Source organism: Caretta caretta, chromosome 3, assembly GCF_965140235.1.
Source record: "Caretta caretta isolate rCarCar2 chromosome 3, rCarCar1.hap1, whole genome shotgun sequence".
NCBI classification, from domain to species: domain Eukaryota; kingdom Metazoa; phylum Chordata; order Testudines; family Cheloniidae; genus Caretta; species Caretta caretta.
Genome location: NC_134208.1, coordinates 41,062,561 through 41,078,619, shown reverse-complemented (window position 1 = coordinate 41,078,619; position 16,059 = coordinate 41,062,561). Strand labels below are relative to the sequence as shown.

Sequence of the window (16,059 nt, the reverse complement as noted above, 5' to 3'; positions counted from 1 at the left end):
CAATGCAGAACTGCTACTAATGCCTCTGCCAAAACAGAACTTGGACTGGAGACAGATACAGACAGAAAGAAAAGCTAGGCTGCCTTAGGCCCTCTCCCTGAATTTCAGTTCTTATAAGAAAATCACAGACTTTTAGCACCGAGAAAAAAATTCTTGGGATTTCCCCCATCTTAATATTAAAAGCAAAAATCCTCTCATCCAAATTGTGGGCAGGCAGACTACTGAGTTTCAAACAGATACTAAGCCAGCTAAGTAATTTCCCCCTAATACGTCTGCCTGCCCCCAATAAATTCATGATTCTCACAGGTTTCAGAGGAACAGCCGTGTTAGTCTGTATTCGCAAAAAGAAAAGGAGTACTTGTGGCACCTTAGAGACTAACCAATTTATTTGAGCATGAGCTTTGAGCTGTAGCTCATGAAAGCTCATGCTCAAATAAATTGGTTAGTCTCTATGATTCTCAGTGTCTCTTGTACCGTCTTCTTCTATTCTCAGAGATTCCAAACTCATCTTCATGCACTCCGACTGGCATATCAAGAAGTGTGGGCAGAGCAAAGCACTACTCAGGTTTTCTTCTGAGACAACTTTGACCATTTGCTCTGGAAGGAGCTGCAAAAACATGACACACTAAAGTTCTTATTGGCTAATTAGTTGCTAAAAGGTCAAATACATACATGGAGAAACACTGGGATCCATCTTGTACAACCAATATGATCTTCTGTTGTTTTTTTACATTCCAGTACAAACTAATTGCAAACAATTCAGTTTCAATTATTTTAAATCTGTACGAGGCCATTATTTTCTCTGTTAATGAAGAACAATGAATTGATTCAAAATGTATGCAGATTAGATTCTATATCTCTTGTATGAATATTAATCAAACAGTGTAACTGTTAGTATTGCTCGATTCCAAATTGATTTACCACATTCCTTCAGATATTAAGTATGCATTGCTTTGGCATTCAAACAACTATTTGTTAAAACGATTACATTTAAGTTGAAATTGCAGGTACATGAAACTTTGCATCTGTAAAGTTCTTTCACAGTTATCATATGATTTGTTACACTATAATAGTAGGGGGGTCTACGAGTTTCCTGATTGGGGCGGATATTCATTTTCCTGTGTATTTTCAACTAATGCAAACTGTTGAATTCATTAAAGAGTAAATTCCAGTTTTCTCAAAAAATTTAATTGCAGAATTATGTACAGGAGATGAACATAAACAATACATAAACCAGTTGAAAGAGGCAACTTCATAAAAGAGCCTGGGGCAAAAGAGTGAAGCACATTTTCTTACAATCAGCTGGAGGTGAGTAGAGAATCATGAAAAGGAATAACTCAAGAATAAAACAATTCTCAAATATGTCTTCAAAATAACAAGTAACATTCTGGTAAAGAAGATATTACCTAGAAGCAAGAAATTATTGTAGCAATGAAACAGCATACTGTACATTCAATTTAGGTATCCTGCATGCTACTAAATAGAATTTATCAAAAGAACCATAAAAGCATGAAAAGAGAATTACATAAAATAGTTTAATTCTAGTGAAGTGTAGCTTTGTACAGATGGTGAATATTTGGCACTCAGTTCATCCTCATTGTTGATATGATTTCTTATGTATATATATTTATATATATATATATATATATATTTATATATATATATATATATATATTTATATATATTTTAATGTTAACTAAACAGCTAGTTTCCTGGTTCTAACATTCCTTGAAATTTTATAGGAGGCATTTAATTTAGTCCTTAGGCCACACTTAAATATTTTGGCATGTTACATGGTAAATGGATGTAGGAGTTTCATCTCTGTACAGAAGAAACTGCACAGTCATAGTGTCTTTTCTTCAAGAAAGAACAGTTCTAGAGCAGTAGAAGTCACATGACTTCAAAGGGAAATTTTGTTAATTGAGAAAAATCGCTATATAAAATGGAGTAAAGAATACATACATGCTGAGCCCTTTTAAAGTGAGATGGCCATACTATTTAAACCTCCAAGGGGAAAATCAAAGATGGAATGAGGATGTGGATTCCACAGGTAACTATAAACAAAGCTAGTAGTTTTCTATGTAATGACAGTTTTCATAGACTTGAGCCCAGTTTCAAGCACTCTGTGGTGACTATGACCTAGTTGAAAGGGAAGATCTACTACAAAAAGATTTGTATGCGCTAACTTCCCCAGTAAGTGATTTCCACTTCAATAGGACATGCTGCATCAGATTCTGATCTCGGTTGTACTGGTACAAATCTGGCATAAACTCTACGGACTTCAGTGGCGTTTATCAGTGTTTACATTAACGTAACTGAGATCAGAATCTAGTCCCAAAGCTAAAGAATATTTATCACATAGAGTTGGAGCTTTGATTGCAGTTCAGCCCCAAAGATGGAAACAGCTTTGTGTAGAATGAAAAACTAGAAAGAGAAAATTCTCAAAATGGGCTATACTGATTTGTGGATTTTAAACATCTCTGTGGCAAAACTAATGAGCATGTCTTCAAATAAACTCCCATTCGTTCCTCGTTTAAATACTGTCTTGTCTGTCAGCTCAGTGTTAAAAGAGTGCAAGACTGTTTTGCAACAAATTACCAATTTAGAAATGTGACTACCAATGATTGTTAACTGCAGATATAAGGCTAGATTCTCATCTGGCATATATAGGCATTAATGTCAGTGGAGCTACAGGGATTTACACCTGCTGAGACTCTGACCCATAAAGCTCAATTCTGACCTCAGCGAATGGTAAAGGGTACAACACCCGTATCACCAAGGGCAAAATTAGGACCATAATGTCGTTCCCTAGTCATTACCTTTTATGAAAGGTGGTACATGTTTAGTAACAGAGGTTCTGGGATGTGTCTTTCATATGTAATGAAAACATTGTACTGGCCACATACAGTCATTAAGAATTACATTTATTTGTTTATTTTGTAAATACAAGGAGGTGTGTTAATCTCAGTATCCCAGAGAAATTCAATGTTGGGCAAGTTTCCTTTTTACTTTCACTTTTACACATAGTGTCCTGAACATACTGTTGTGTAGTGTTTCAGCTGCTATATTTCACCTCAGAGATGGATGCATTTCAGTGATGGACTAAGTGATCCCTATGCATCTAGAGAACTTAATTCTAGCTAGGAATTTGGGTGTGCACATGAGCATGCCACAAAAATGTGGCATCACTTATGACGGATGATGGCTGCCCCTAATCTGCCCCTGCCCAAATATTGCATAGAGGTTGTCTTATCAATCTTTCATAAAATGAACTGTTAGGGTCATAAAAGGTGTAATCAAAGAGCCTGGTCCACACACGTGCAAATGCCTGCTCTCTACATACAGTTTCAGAATATTTTATTTCTTTTTACTTCTACTTGTGGCCTTACTACAGTCCACAAGGGGGCAGCGAATAGAGCAGGTTTCTCCTATAATACAGGCATACATTGACTGCTTTTGCAGCAGATAGTCCAGATCATCCTCTGCTGAAAAAACCCATGGGAAGGAGTTCTGGTGGAGGAGATATCTGCTGAAGATCCCTAATGGAGATTCCTCCATATCATCCCTTGGGGGAGAGGGATGGTTTGCCTCAATGGAAAAGACTGAGAGGCGAGATAGAAAAAACCTGGCAAACTTGTACTACCCACATACTCTGTGCCTTCAGCGCTGGTTGTGGCTCCTTCGTGAATCATTATCCAGTTCCCTGATAGAATAGCTCCTAATGGACTCTCCCTTGGCCACAGTGGCCCTAAAGACTATCCAGTATGAAGGAGAGGCAAAGGCTATTTCTGAAAAGGTGCCATAACCTGAGGATGCACTCTCTCTTCTGCCTAATTTCTTGAGGGACAACCTGTGCATTGCCCCCACCCCTGTTATGGTCATTCCTTTCTCTTGACTCATCCAATTTCTACCTCTTCCTCCTCCAGCCCAGACCCTGGACTATGCAAAGAGGCCTCCATACTGTTCTGAGGGGATTATAAAACTCCCTTTTGGTGTGGAGGGAAAGAGGACATGGTCTAGCCCTACACCAGTTAAACCACTTTCCCTGCATGAGCCAGAATTTTGCCAACCCTTTGCAAACCAGCTAGTAAAGTGCTTTGAGATCCTTCTGGATGAAAGGCACTATATAAATGTAAGTGTTGACCTCCCATACACCAGAGAAGCACCACTCTGAATATTAAAGGAGTTACTGATATTTGTCACCTGAATTTCAATTTATGTGTGACAGCATTGTCTAGTGATTTGCTCTGAAAGCAGTGCGGAGGAATAACTGACTACTGTTGAGCATTTTAACTCAACTATCAATCAGCATTTCTAAAGCCCCTCTCACAGTGGACTTTATGCTTTTATACAATATTAAAGGAGGCAGCTGTACGTAATTTCCTATTGGATAAATTCAGCCTTCAGATTAACATGCACAACACACAATGCAGTCAGACAGGCCAAACTCTGGCCTCCTCCACTGACATTAATTCTGTAGTCCAGGTGTAAACAGGAACAGAATTTGTCTCAGAATGTGCTGCATGCAAATGACTGAGATAAATCTGGTCCTTAGTTTGCTAATATAGCTACCAAGTAGACTAAATACGTACCGGAATAAAACAGTACAGGGACCTAACACAAAGTTTACGTTCAGAAGAGTTGGCAATGAGCAGTAGAACTGGATAATGTGTGTTGTGAGAGAGGAATGAACAAAGAAGCCTAGGAAGAAAGAGAGGCTGTTGAGAAGCAAAAGTCAAAGAAGGATTCGGTGAGATTCCTGGTACATTTATGGCCGATAGCTAAACTACAGTGCATAGTCTCTTAGTAGTAAATTCTATCCCTTTCAATATCACCAGCTGAGTGGAAGTTTCCCCAATTTGTTGAATCAACAGTGTTAACGTAGTGAAAATTAGGGCACTGATTTACTGATACAGCAGGAGTTATGATTTAAAAAAAATAACTTGTGTTATATGAAGTGCATTATCTGTATGAAATCCACACACCTTCCTATTTATGCTTCAATTCTTTTCTAATTGACCTCAAATTTGACATACAGTGACAAAGTTTAAGCATGAACTAAAATGTAATTTTTGGTATTAAACTGTACAACATTTTCAGTTTTTACACACTGCCAAGGGCCATTCTGATCCAAGCTGTCAAGAAACAATAAAATGCATTTTAACTTATTTCAGCAATTTACAATGAACTTTAAATCTAAAAAAATATACAAAGCAAAAAATAAGTATAACACGTATCGAACCTTAAACCGGTCAGGTCTTGTTCCTACATCAAATATAATACTCTTGAGAATTCTGTTTATTATACTTGTGTTTTACGGACAACGAAATAACAAATGGTGGCTTTCTGTATCTTTCATCCTTTACGGATAAAATCTAGTATACAAATGGCCTAGCTAATGAAATATTTTGTTGTTATGAGAATTCTGACTTTTAAAGATGTTCTAAGTATCTGTAGAGCATGAAGTCGCTAAGAAAGAGATATTCAGCTACACCTCTACCCTGATATAACGCGACCTGATATAACACAGGTTCGCATACAACGCGGTAAAGCAGGCCCTCCCCCCCTCCAAGGTCTGGGAGGCAGGAGCTGTGCAGGGGCACTTCTGGGGGACCTGCAGGCCCAGAGTGGCCCGGGTGATTAGCGGGGGGCCAGAAGCAGCCTGCTTCGCTTCCCTCACCGCGGCCCCAGCCGTGTTGCTCAGGGGAGGGGGCTTGGTGGAAGGGATTCCCCCTCCCCCCCGCACTCATCGGCGTGGCGGAAGTGAAGCAGCCCAGCCCCAGCCCGCGGAGTGGAGAGGGCTGGGGCCACGTTGCTCCGCTTCCCGCTGCCGGCGGTGAGTGACTGTCAGGGGGTAGGGGTGTGGATGGTGTCGGGGCAGTCAGGGGACAGGGAGATTGTGTAGGGTGTGGGGTCCTGGGGGTGATTAGGGACGGGGAGGTCTCTGGAGGGGGCGCCAGGGGACAAGGAGCAGGGGGGCCAAAGCAAGTTCGACATAACGCGATTTCACATATAACGCGATAAGATTTTTTGGCTCCTGCGGACCGCATTATATTGGGGTAGAAGTGTATTATGCTAATAGAACATTGTAAGTTACTGAATTTTCTCCTACATGGTCCTGTAATCCATTCCTATGCATGAAATGAATGCAATTTCCAGATTTGACAGGACCTCTCTATAAGCGATAGTTACTGAATACTGTGTATCTTATAGCAATGATTCAAGCAGATCGGGTGTGACTGACTTTCAACACAAGTATTATAAACATAATTTTATTTTTTCCAACTAATTAGATGTACAATACATAGGTAAACATGGCTTATCATCTGCCTTTATTGATAGAATGTTACCTGCACAACAAGTTGAATATATTGCACTTAAAAATGTAACATGCACAGATAATATTTTATCAGATTTAGCAGTAGGCATCTATTTTACTTTTAATTCTTCTTCTTTGGAACAAAGAGGTGGAACAGACAGGGAATCATACATATCCAAAGACTCACGGTGAGCATATTCCCATCATTGCATGGACATTGTAAAATTTAGGGTCTGATTTGCTCACACAGGTCTGTTTTAGCCAGACATTTAGAGTCCAATTTACTGATGACATACTAACATAAAATACCCCAAAATATTTACCAAAATCTGATGTGTAATTAAAACCTTTATGGACTGCTCCAAGTCAACATTATAACATAATCTGGTATCTAAATTTAACACCTAGTCTAATTTTTACAATTGGACTTTACAAGTTCTGAATACTGACAGGTCAAATGCTGTTTGCCTTAATCATGTGATCCCTTTGTTTTATGTGGGATTACTGAAGTGAATAAAACAAGTGTGATTTAGCCTGGAAGTATCCAAGGAAATGAGATAAAACATATCAGGTGCCATAAATATATATATAGGTCTATTTTAAATTTCCTACATCTAGGAAATACACTGGCTTTATTTTCATGTGGATAGTTCTAATTCGCAGCTCCACTTAACATTAAATATCACTTTTAAAGACTAAAGATGCCAATAGGTATTTAACATTTGTATTTAAAATAGTACAACAAATATAGGAAGCAGCATCAATATTGTACACTACCCAGGATTCAGCTCTTTCCGTATACAGAAAACGCTTTGAACACCCTGGGGGGTGAGGGTATACTAAGTTTTCATTTATATAAGAATATTTTAGGGAGGGGTTTTTTGTTGTTGTTGTTTTTGGAAGGATATACATTCATCTTGGTTTTTGCTTCCAAATATAGTTTAAGGCTATTTGGTAAAATATATACCAGATATCAGGCTCAATTTACAGAGTTTTCTCCTTACAGAAACTTCTCAGCTATTCAACTCTAAAGATTCATATCTTGAAGCTAAACATGCTTATATCAGCTTTGCTCCAAAACCAGAACTCATGCTTAACAAAATGCTCAGAAGGAAAAAAAACAAAGAAACTATCCCCAGATTTGAAGCAATGTCAGATCTATGTAACCTGTGTTACTTAATGTTCTCAGTCATGTGGCAGGCTGCAGGGTGTACCAAGTACATATTTAAAGTGCTCATCAAGGTGAACAAACCAAAGTGCTGGAGTATAATTAAGTAGCTGTTCTGCCTATGGCGAAGTACATAGTATTTGTTAAAGCAGTAAACAAAAAATGAGTTAGTTGGGATGATCTGTGCCATAGTATTCAGAGTAGCAGCCGTGTTAGTCTGTATTCGCAAAAAGAAAAGGAGTACTTGGGGCACCTTAGAGACTAACCATAGTTGTAATACTCTTTTGACCTAGAGCAGGAATCAGAACCCTGGTATCAGGATCTGTGGGTTATATCTTTTATTACATCTTTATCTGAAGATGTCTAAGAGCTGGGATGCTCAATTATGTCTGGGAAGGTAGATGAAGTGGAATAATACAATCTAAATTTATTTCAAATGAACATTTAAAGCCTCTTGATTGTCATGGTTCCTACTTTTCTCTTGTAATAATCAGAGGCTTGAAAAAATTACTTTCCTTATATTCCATGTCTGGAAGTCATTTTACAATCAAATCATTCCTTTAAGTCTGACACAAGCAAGAGAATCATCTTGCCTTAACTGATACTGCATAGGAAAAAGATTTCTGGAAAAAAAATGTAAACCACAGTTCACCTTTACCTTAAGATAACCATTTAAACTTAGATATACTTACCACTCACATTCATATTTCTTAAATTGGTTACAACATCACAACTGGCATTTTAAACAAGCAAATATTTTTTTCAAGGATACCCTGGAAACTCAATTGATATAGCATTTTGAGAGTTTAAAATATCACATGTAGCATAGCTTTTGAAATTAAAGAGAGAAGATTGTTGGTAAAATAAAAAGTTAACACATAAAAGAACTGTTAAAATGCAATGAGTGTTCCAAAGGAGTAAGTATAACTGTTCTCTTTACACATCTTGCTACAGAAGATCTAACTTTTTAAGGCTTCCACTTTCCTTTCCCCATCACTCAAGTTTTCTTGCATTATAATTTTGCTTTGATTTCTGAATGTCGTTATACTGGTATCACAAACATTTCTCAGTGGGCATTCCCAATAGGACCAGGTTTGTATGCTTCTTGGTTCCTGATGAACTTCGGAGTTTTAGTGGCTGGATATTCCTGTTCATCTCCAGAAACTTGACTTGACATGAGAGGCCTAATGTTATTCTGCAGTAACAAAGATGGGTAGAATGGCAGAGCACATGGGCAAATATTTTAGCTGGGTTCAAGGAAAAGAAACTGGAGGTCAGAGAGATAAATGGGTTCTTTCTTTCCTGCACTTCACATTTGTAGCACCTTCTACTTGTATTAGCTAATGCCTCTAGTGAATGGTGAGATGCACCCATTTATAGTTTGTTATTCTTATCCTTAATTATCACACAATTTATAAAAATATAAATAACAAAAAAGTAAGCTGGGTTCCATCTCAAGAGGTGTTTCTTGTTGTCCTCTGAGAACATATTGGATAAGTCAGGTCTCAACAAGCCCTATCCATTGTAGCTGATTGTAAGTCAGACAATAAATACAAAAAGAAGTAGTTCTTGCAAAGAGCTCAGCAAACTCTGAGGAAATCAAAAGCATTCCACTGTGCTTATGGCACAAAGAACACAACAGCAAGGGCATATTCAGTGGAGAGAATGAGAAAAAATTACCAGGTAAGTGACAAACTGTACAAGCATTTGTTTTAAAAAAGGACACTCTGCAGCGCTCTGTCTTTAAAGCCGGGTTTGGGCTTCTGGGATATAGATCTCAATGCTGTCTGCCCGCTCTGTGGCTGAATTCTGCCGAAAGGAGGCTGCTCTCTTAGCAGCCATTAGTCGTCTTCTGGCTTCTTGACGTTGTCTGTCAGGTAGGTCGAGAGACTTTTCTCTCGTTATAGGGAATTTTCCTTTTGGGGGCTTCTTTGGTACTGGAGGAGGAACCTTCCTTTCTTCCTACAATGGTTATTGAAAATTGAAAAGTGAGTTAAATGTGAAAGGCACCATATCAATAAAACATGCACATTAGAGAAATGTCAATTGAAAAAATACTTGTCACACAACTAATAAACATGCTCAATTTATACTCTGAGATGAGCTAATTAATGTAAAACATTAATCACCATCAGTTCTGGGGACTCCGGGGGGGGGGGGCGGGAGGGACCAGCTATTGCAGAATCCAGTGCAAATTCCAATGCATTGCATTGCAGTACAATAGCACAGTATAAAGAGTGAATCTCCATTTACTCTCATTGCAGGTACTGTACACATGCATGCTGCAAACCTCACTTTCATGTTTGTGATAATTTTATTTTACCTGGCACATCATTATATCCATTATGTTCAGAAGCACAGGCTGATAAGAACTCAGTGTATCTGGATGTTCTGGTCCAATGAAAAGCCTGTCTAAGATTAGCAGGACAGGATTTTAATTAAATTAATCATACTGAGTTTAGCCTCAGCTGGGTATGAGATAGCAGCTGTGTATATATCTCTATTAGTTTAGTCTCCTCTCTGAATTGCAAAAAGGTAACGTACAAAAACAAACTAGACAGATGGAAATGTAGGGCTAATTGTTCCATACATCAGCCCAGAATACCTTAAAAAAATCATATTGAGAAATTATTAGAATATAAAGTGATTCTTAATACATGTTTGTATAATGCTTGTGGTAGCTCAATTCTGCAGCTATTAAGCCTGGTATTGTTTTGAAAAATGAAATGCAGATTTTATTTCAAAATTTGGATCTCCTATTTTGACTCATTTGCTGAGTGGGACTGTGAACTGAAAGCTTTGGATGATATGTATCCTCCTGCATCAGTGGCATTGTTATCATGATGCAGCTTTCCGCCATTAGTACATGTTAATGCTGCAATAATTATCGATACAGTGGGTCACTATTTACATAGGACACACTGGTAAATTGTTAATTTAATCCACTGCAAGACCTATGTCATAAAGATCTTTTGAGGGGCATGAATTGTGTAGGTTTTCTTATTGCAACTGGTGAACCTAATAGTCAAATGCACTTATCACTGGTTAGATTTTACAGTATTTGGCAGTCTTGTTCCAACTTTCCAAATTAAAGGACTTATTGCAGAGTCCTGAGAGGGGACACAGGCACCGTTCTTCCTGAAAGCACGTTCTGCCAGAATACTTTGTTTTTATTTGCTATTTTCAGCCAGGAGCATTACATCCCAGTGCCCTTCCTCCCATCTTCTCTCTCTTTACTAGGATTTAGTTTCCTCCTTAGACAATCACCAATGCTGCCACTATAATCATCTTTTACTTTCACCCCCACCATCAGCAAAAGCGAAACTCCCTACCCACCAGCTACCTGGCCAAGCAACTCAAGATGAGGAGCAGGCAGTTATACTAAATGCCTGAAGAAGTGAAAGAGCACATCAACTTCTGACAAGATGCCTCCAGTCGCATTCCAAAACCAAATAAGTATTCAGTTGGGGCCAGCTTCACTGACTCTAAGCTAAAGACACCCTCCCTGTTTGTACAATATTGTAATCAGCAGAGATGGAGCCAGGAGCGTAAAGAAGAAAGCAGATACACAGCAATATTGCCACTGTGGCTCATTTGCAATCTGTGCTGCTACTGGTGTGAACAAGGGGGACTGCAGGGATGTGGAGCCTGAGAGCCCAAGTGCAGACAGCATGAAATTCACAAGGATGCAACCTCTATCCACACAAGGTTCACAGGCTGATCTGCAGTCCTCGAGATTCTCAGAGGGGATGGTGCACAGCCCCAGAGAGCCAGAGATCTTGGGGAGTCAGATCTCCCCATTAGGAAGGAAGTAGAGGATGCAGTCCCCAGATATTAACTGCTCACAGTGTGACAGCATGAGGGACTTTATTTCAGTTGCATTTTCAATCTGAATGAATCAGAGCATCTTTCAATTCCAATCTGCTCCTAGTCATTTGTTATCAGAATTCAAGGGGCCAAATGACAGTGACTAGGCACAGGGCTATTTATACCTTTATTATTTATATCTTACAATTTAAACCAAAAATGGGAGAAGAAAGTAAAAATAAACCTCAAGGCCCTGATTCTGGACAGTGTCGTCTGTTGATGAGGCAATGGAAAATAGTCACTTTCTATTTTCAGGTTTGAAACCAATCACTTTCTGGACTGACTGTAACACCAGGAGGACTTATCACTATAATCTGAAGGGAAATTTTATTGTATCTGGCCTGCTTACCTTCCTTTCAGGTGATTCTATTAGTTTCCATTCATTGAGTTTCAGCTGGTGCAGTTCATCAAACTTCATGCTGACGTCTTCAATTGAAAGCTGCAATAAGTCCCAGAATCCTGCTAGGTCCTGGGAAGTTGGCCTTGGCATGGCACTGGGGTCCTGACATATGCACAATAGAGAAAATATAAATAGACCGGAAGCCACTGAACAACGTTCTTTAAAGCACCTTTGTATACAGTTGAAAATGCCTGGTGACCATTTCTATTGTTACAGTGATACACAGTGCTAAGGCAATGTAAATTATGAGGCTGGGAACTGTGACTGAAAATATGTGCCTCGCATACAACCCCAAAATCTATGAGTTATACATTATACACTGATTCTTGTAGCTTGTGCAGATTCTTGTGCAAAGCTGACCTGCACTTCTAAAATGTAGTAAGCTGTCATACAGACTATGTTTGTGGATCATTACAGAGGAAGGAGAACATGAGAAACCAATTTTTTTTATCCCACTAGTGATATCTGAGTAGAAGACAAAAATAATCATGTTATGAATTAATTTCGAGCTTATGCTTACTGTTGCTATTACATTTTCTCAGGTCTTAGGGTTTATGTACAGCACAAATATCTTATCTAAGACATTTTAAAAGTTCTATTGGTTGGTCCCAAAAGGGCTGGGCAAGCTCTTCCCTCAAGATATTTTGATTAGGTAGTTTCTATGCCAAGGGCAGGCAGTATGACTTAATGGACAGCCAATAATAGTGGTAATGAATTGGCCTGAAGACCCTTCATCTCATTATGAATCCATTTGGGTACTAAAGGGAAATTATATAAGAAAAGCTATTATGGGGACATAATCCTTTGCTGTGTAGGCATTTTCTTGAGAGTGCTATTCCAGGCAGGGACCAGCTGGACAACTTTAGAGAGAGATGGCCTGAGTGGTAAGGATCTCTGTGAAGACAGCAGTAAGGAATCTTTCCCTCTAGGCCTCAGAGCAGCCTTGGAGACAATCTACAACCACCACAGTAGACCTTTGCCTGCAGCAGCCTCCACACACACTGTAGCCCAGTCTGTGGGGAGTCAATGGCTTGTGAATCTGATAAGAAGGGGGAAGGACATCCCCCTTCATGAGTAGGTCTCTAATTAGTTCACTTGAAACCCCGCCTTTCGCTGCTAAAGGAAGTATCTTTTTTTATGGGAGCTCAGTGGATTCAGTGGAAACTTCCTGTGGGGAAAGATGACGTTTAGAGGGACTTAAAACATTTAATTTAAAAATTGTGTCTATTCCAACATAATTTGTAGCCTGTGTCCAAGTAAGTCACAGGAGCCAGATCCTGAACTGGTGTGTAAACTGGTGTGACTCCACTCATTTTAAGATATTGGTCCCCTATATGCAGTCCACGTCAGGTGAGTCTTGTGGCAATGTACAACATTTAATATAGCTTTTATTTCAACCTGTTCTTCCTCCATTACAACACAGCCTTCTCAATCCTTCTTGTCATTTTCCCAATTTACATTACAGACCCATAAGAAGATGCCTGCTGGAGGCTACTTATTGGGCGTTGTCATCCCCTTCTGAATTGAAGGCAATGGCTCTTCTGTACACCCAGCTCTGCTCATACCTATTTCAGTACAGTATATTTTCCAACATAGCTGCTGTTGACTGGAGCTTGTTTTGTATTCTCTGGACCACAAGGGGGCTGCCTCCTGCTGCTAATATGTATAAATCAATAATGTACATTATTTTCGAAGGGTAACCCCAGCCAAAAGGACTAATATTAGAAACATCTAAGCTTGGAAAAGCCTTGTTCAAGTTTGAATTTATTCAGCAACTTTTCATTTGTTTGTATCTAATTTTGAATTCAGGCTTTGCTTCTAAAACTAGATTATTTATGACTGCAGCCTTTATCCTGCAGGGAGCAAAGAACTAACAAAAAGGGCCTTGACAATGCTTATGTGTTTGTCTGCTGCAACCATGACACCCTTGAGTGTGATCTCATTAGATCTCACAAGCTGAGCAGGATCAGTGCTGAATAGAACATTGGTGAGGAATCATCAAAGAAAACTCAGCAGTTACAAACACTGGTGCAGGTGGTTGTGTAGGGAGCAGTAATGAACCAACAATGCTCTTTCTAGTTGTTAGTATGGGCCAGATTCTCAGCTGATGTAAGTTGGCATATCTCCTTTGAAGTTGAAAGAGCAATGTGATTTACACCAGTTGAGAGTCTTTTCTAAGAGACTTTTAACCAAGAGCTTGACCAATTGTGCTACTCAAAGATCTCAGAGCACTTCTCGCAAGTCTAAGGATGAGGGTTCATTGTCTTAGATAAATTCTTTTTTGGGTAATTACATTCTGTCTTCCTAAATCCTCACTGTAGTTTCAACTGGTATAAGGTGGAATTTTCCCACTTCTTGTCTTAAATATTTATTTAGTCTTATTGTGTGCTGTTGGAAAGCTGCTGTGTTCTACCCCAAAGAGAGGCGATTGCATTTAAGTGGTGGATTTAATGCTAAATGATCTGTATCTGGCTAAGTTCCCCACTGATGTCAGTGGGGTGGGATCAGGACCATACACAATATTCAAAGTAAGACATTTTTTAAATGACTTTCTCAGTAAGACTTTGGATACAATTTTCAAACCCTGGATGTTTAACTTTGTAGGTGACAAGCAACAAAATGTGCATCTGCAGTGTGAATATACTGTCATGCCTTTAAAAGGTTATTCAGTAAATATTAATGAATGATCAATTTTGTATAGCTAGTCACCTAGGTCATGTCTTCTGTGACACAAGCTACAGAATTTAGCACTTTTTAAATAGAAGCAGAGAGGGAAACAAAAGGTAAAGATTGTATTCAATGTTGAAAATGAACCTGAGGAAGTAGGAATGGGTTTATCACAAAATGTACTTCACTAGAAGAATGATGTTCTTGTACAGATAAATATCTTGTACCAACAGTTTCCATATCCCTGATAGCAGTTGTCATATTATATTAATGAAAATAACATTTAGAACTGAATTAGACTCTTGGGGACTTCCAAAACAATCATTTTACCAGATAATGCACTGGAGCTCCTCTAGCTCTAGGACTTTTTATATATCATTGGCTAGGCAAAATATGGGGCCCAATGCTGTAAGCACTCCATGCGTTCATTTCCCATTGACTTGACAGGATCAGACCTGTATATATGTAATTATATAACCGAAACACATGCCAATTCTGTTCTCTTTGTACTGCAACTTTAAATCAAGGGAAGTCTTCTCTTCCCTACTACTAAGGTGGCTGCCATTCTCAGTTTAGATACAGAATATTACAAAATGAAGTCACTGTGTTTTCTGTCTCACAGAGAGTTTATATTTGTTTATTTTCTTTAATCTGAAATAAAAGTTGCCTAGCCTGAAATTACGTTTACTCTGTGGGAAAAATAAGAAGCTCCATTCTATATTTTTATGGCCAGACTCAGCTTAAGAAGAAAAAAAGAGAGTTCTAGGACAAATAAGGGCCATGGGAACCCTCCAAAGTGAAACGGCAGGACTTGTACAACTTTATGCAGGTGCAGTAACTAGATGGTTAAATTTGGCTCTGAACTGGAATGTTAAAACCAATTTTTTGTGGATCAATGTAGGTATCAACTTGCTTAAACTATCCAGTAATATGTATGCCATGCAGTTGTAGCTGCCAGTCCCAGGATATTGGAGGGATTAGAGAGAGGTGGGTAGGGATATTGACTTACCAGATTCTGTTGACAAAGCCAATAAAACTGCTGGAATTTCTGAGACATAAGGAGCTGAGCACTTCCAACAGCACTTCGGATCTTACCTAGAACTGAACAAGCAGACAGGTTTTTGCCAACCGGTGTCTTTGAAGCAATGTTAATGCAAAACTGTGATGAGATACAAGTACTGAGTTGAACTCCTATTATTTCAGAATATTAGTAACTATTTTGTTATGTTTTAGAGACTATGTAGACAAACTACTTCTGAGGAAGATGCAGTTATCAGAAGACTCTGAGGCTGTGTATAGCATTATACCCAACCTCCCTGCTCCCCTGGCAATAATAAACAATACATTACTAATTGGAAAGAATGCAGGGACGGTTAACGTAGGAAAAGAGGGCAAGCCTAACACTGTCTCCACTTCCTAGGAAATCAAAGATTTGAGAAAATATTAAATAACTTGCTGAGGCAGGCACTCAGATTTTAGTTTTAAGGCAAACCTTGATTTATACAGTAAATGACAAAACCAAAGCTCAGTCCCAAGGGTCATCATTCTGAAGTTATTTTAGCAAATGCTTTAGTCCCTATCCAGCAAAGCACTTAAGTATGCACTTAACTTTAAATACTTCAGCAGCCCATGAAAGTC

The 16,059-nt window shown here is 38.8% G+C and overlaps 1 protein-coding gene across 8 annotated transcripts in view; it reads right to left on the bottom strand.

Annotated features, from left to right (window-relative positions):
• Positions 1 to 1,166: 1,166 nt before the first annotated feature.
• The window catches only part of DLGAP2 (DLG associated protein 2), a 701,029-nt gene continuing 686,136 nt past the window's right edge, over positions 1,167 to 16,059 (bottom strand). For all 8 annotated transcript variants that reach the window (XM_048845341.2, XM_048845340.2, XM_048845342.2 and 5 more), the window contains 3 exons: positions 15,431 to 15,522; positions 11,704 to 11,856; positions 1,167 to 9,449 (listed from right to left, as the gene is read on the bottom strand). In XM_048845341.2, the coding sequence (XP_048701298.1) occupies positions 9,231 to 9,449; positions 11,704 to 11,856; positions 15,431 to 15,522 (464 nt within the window). In that variant the 3' untranslated portion in view covers positions 1,167 to 9,230. The remainder of the gene's footprint in view (positions 9,450 to 11,703; positions 11,857 to 15,430; positions 15,523 to 16,059) is intronic.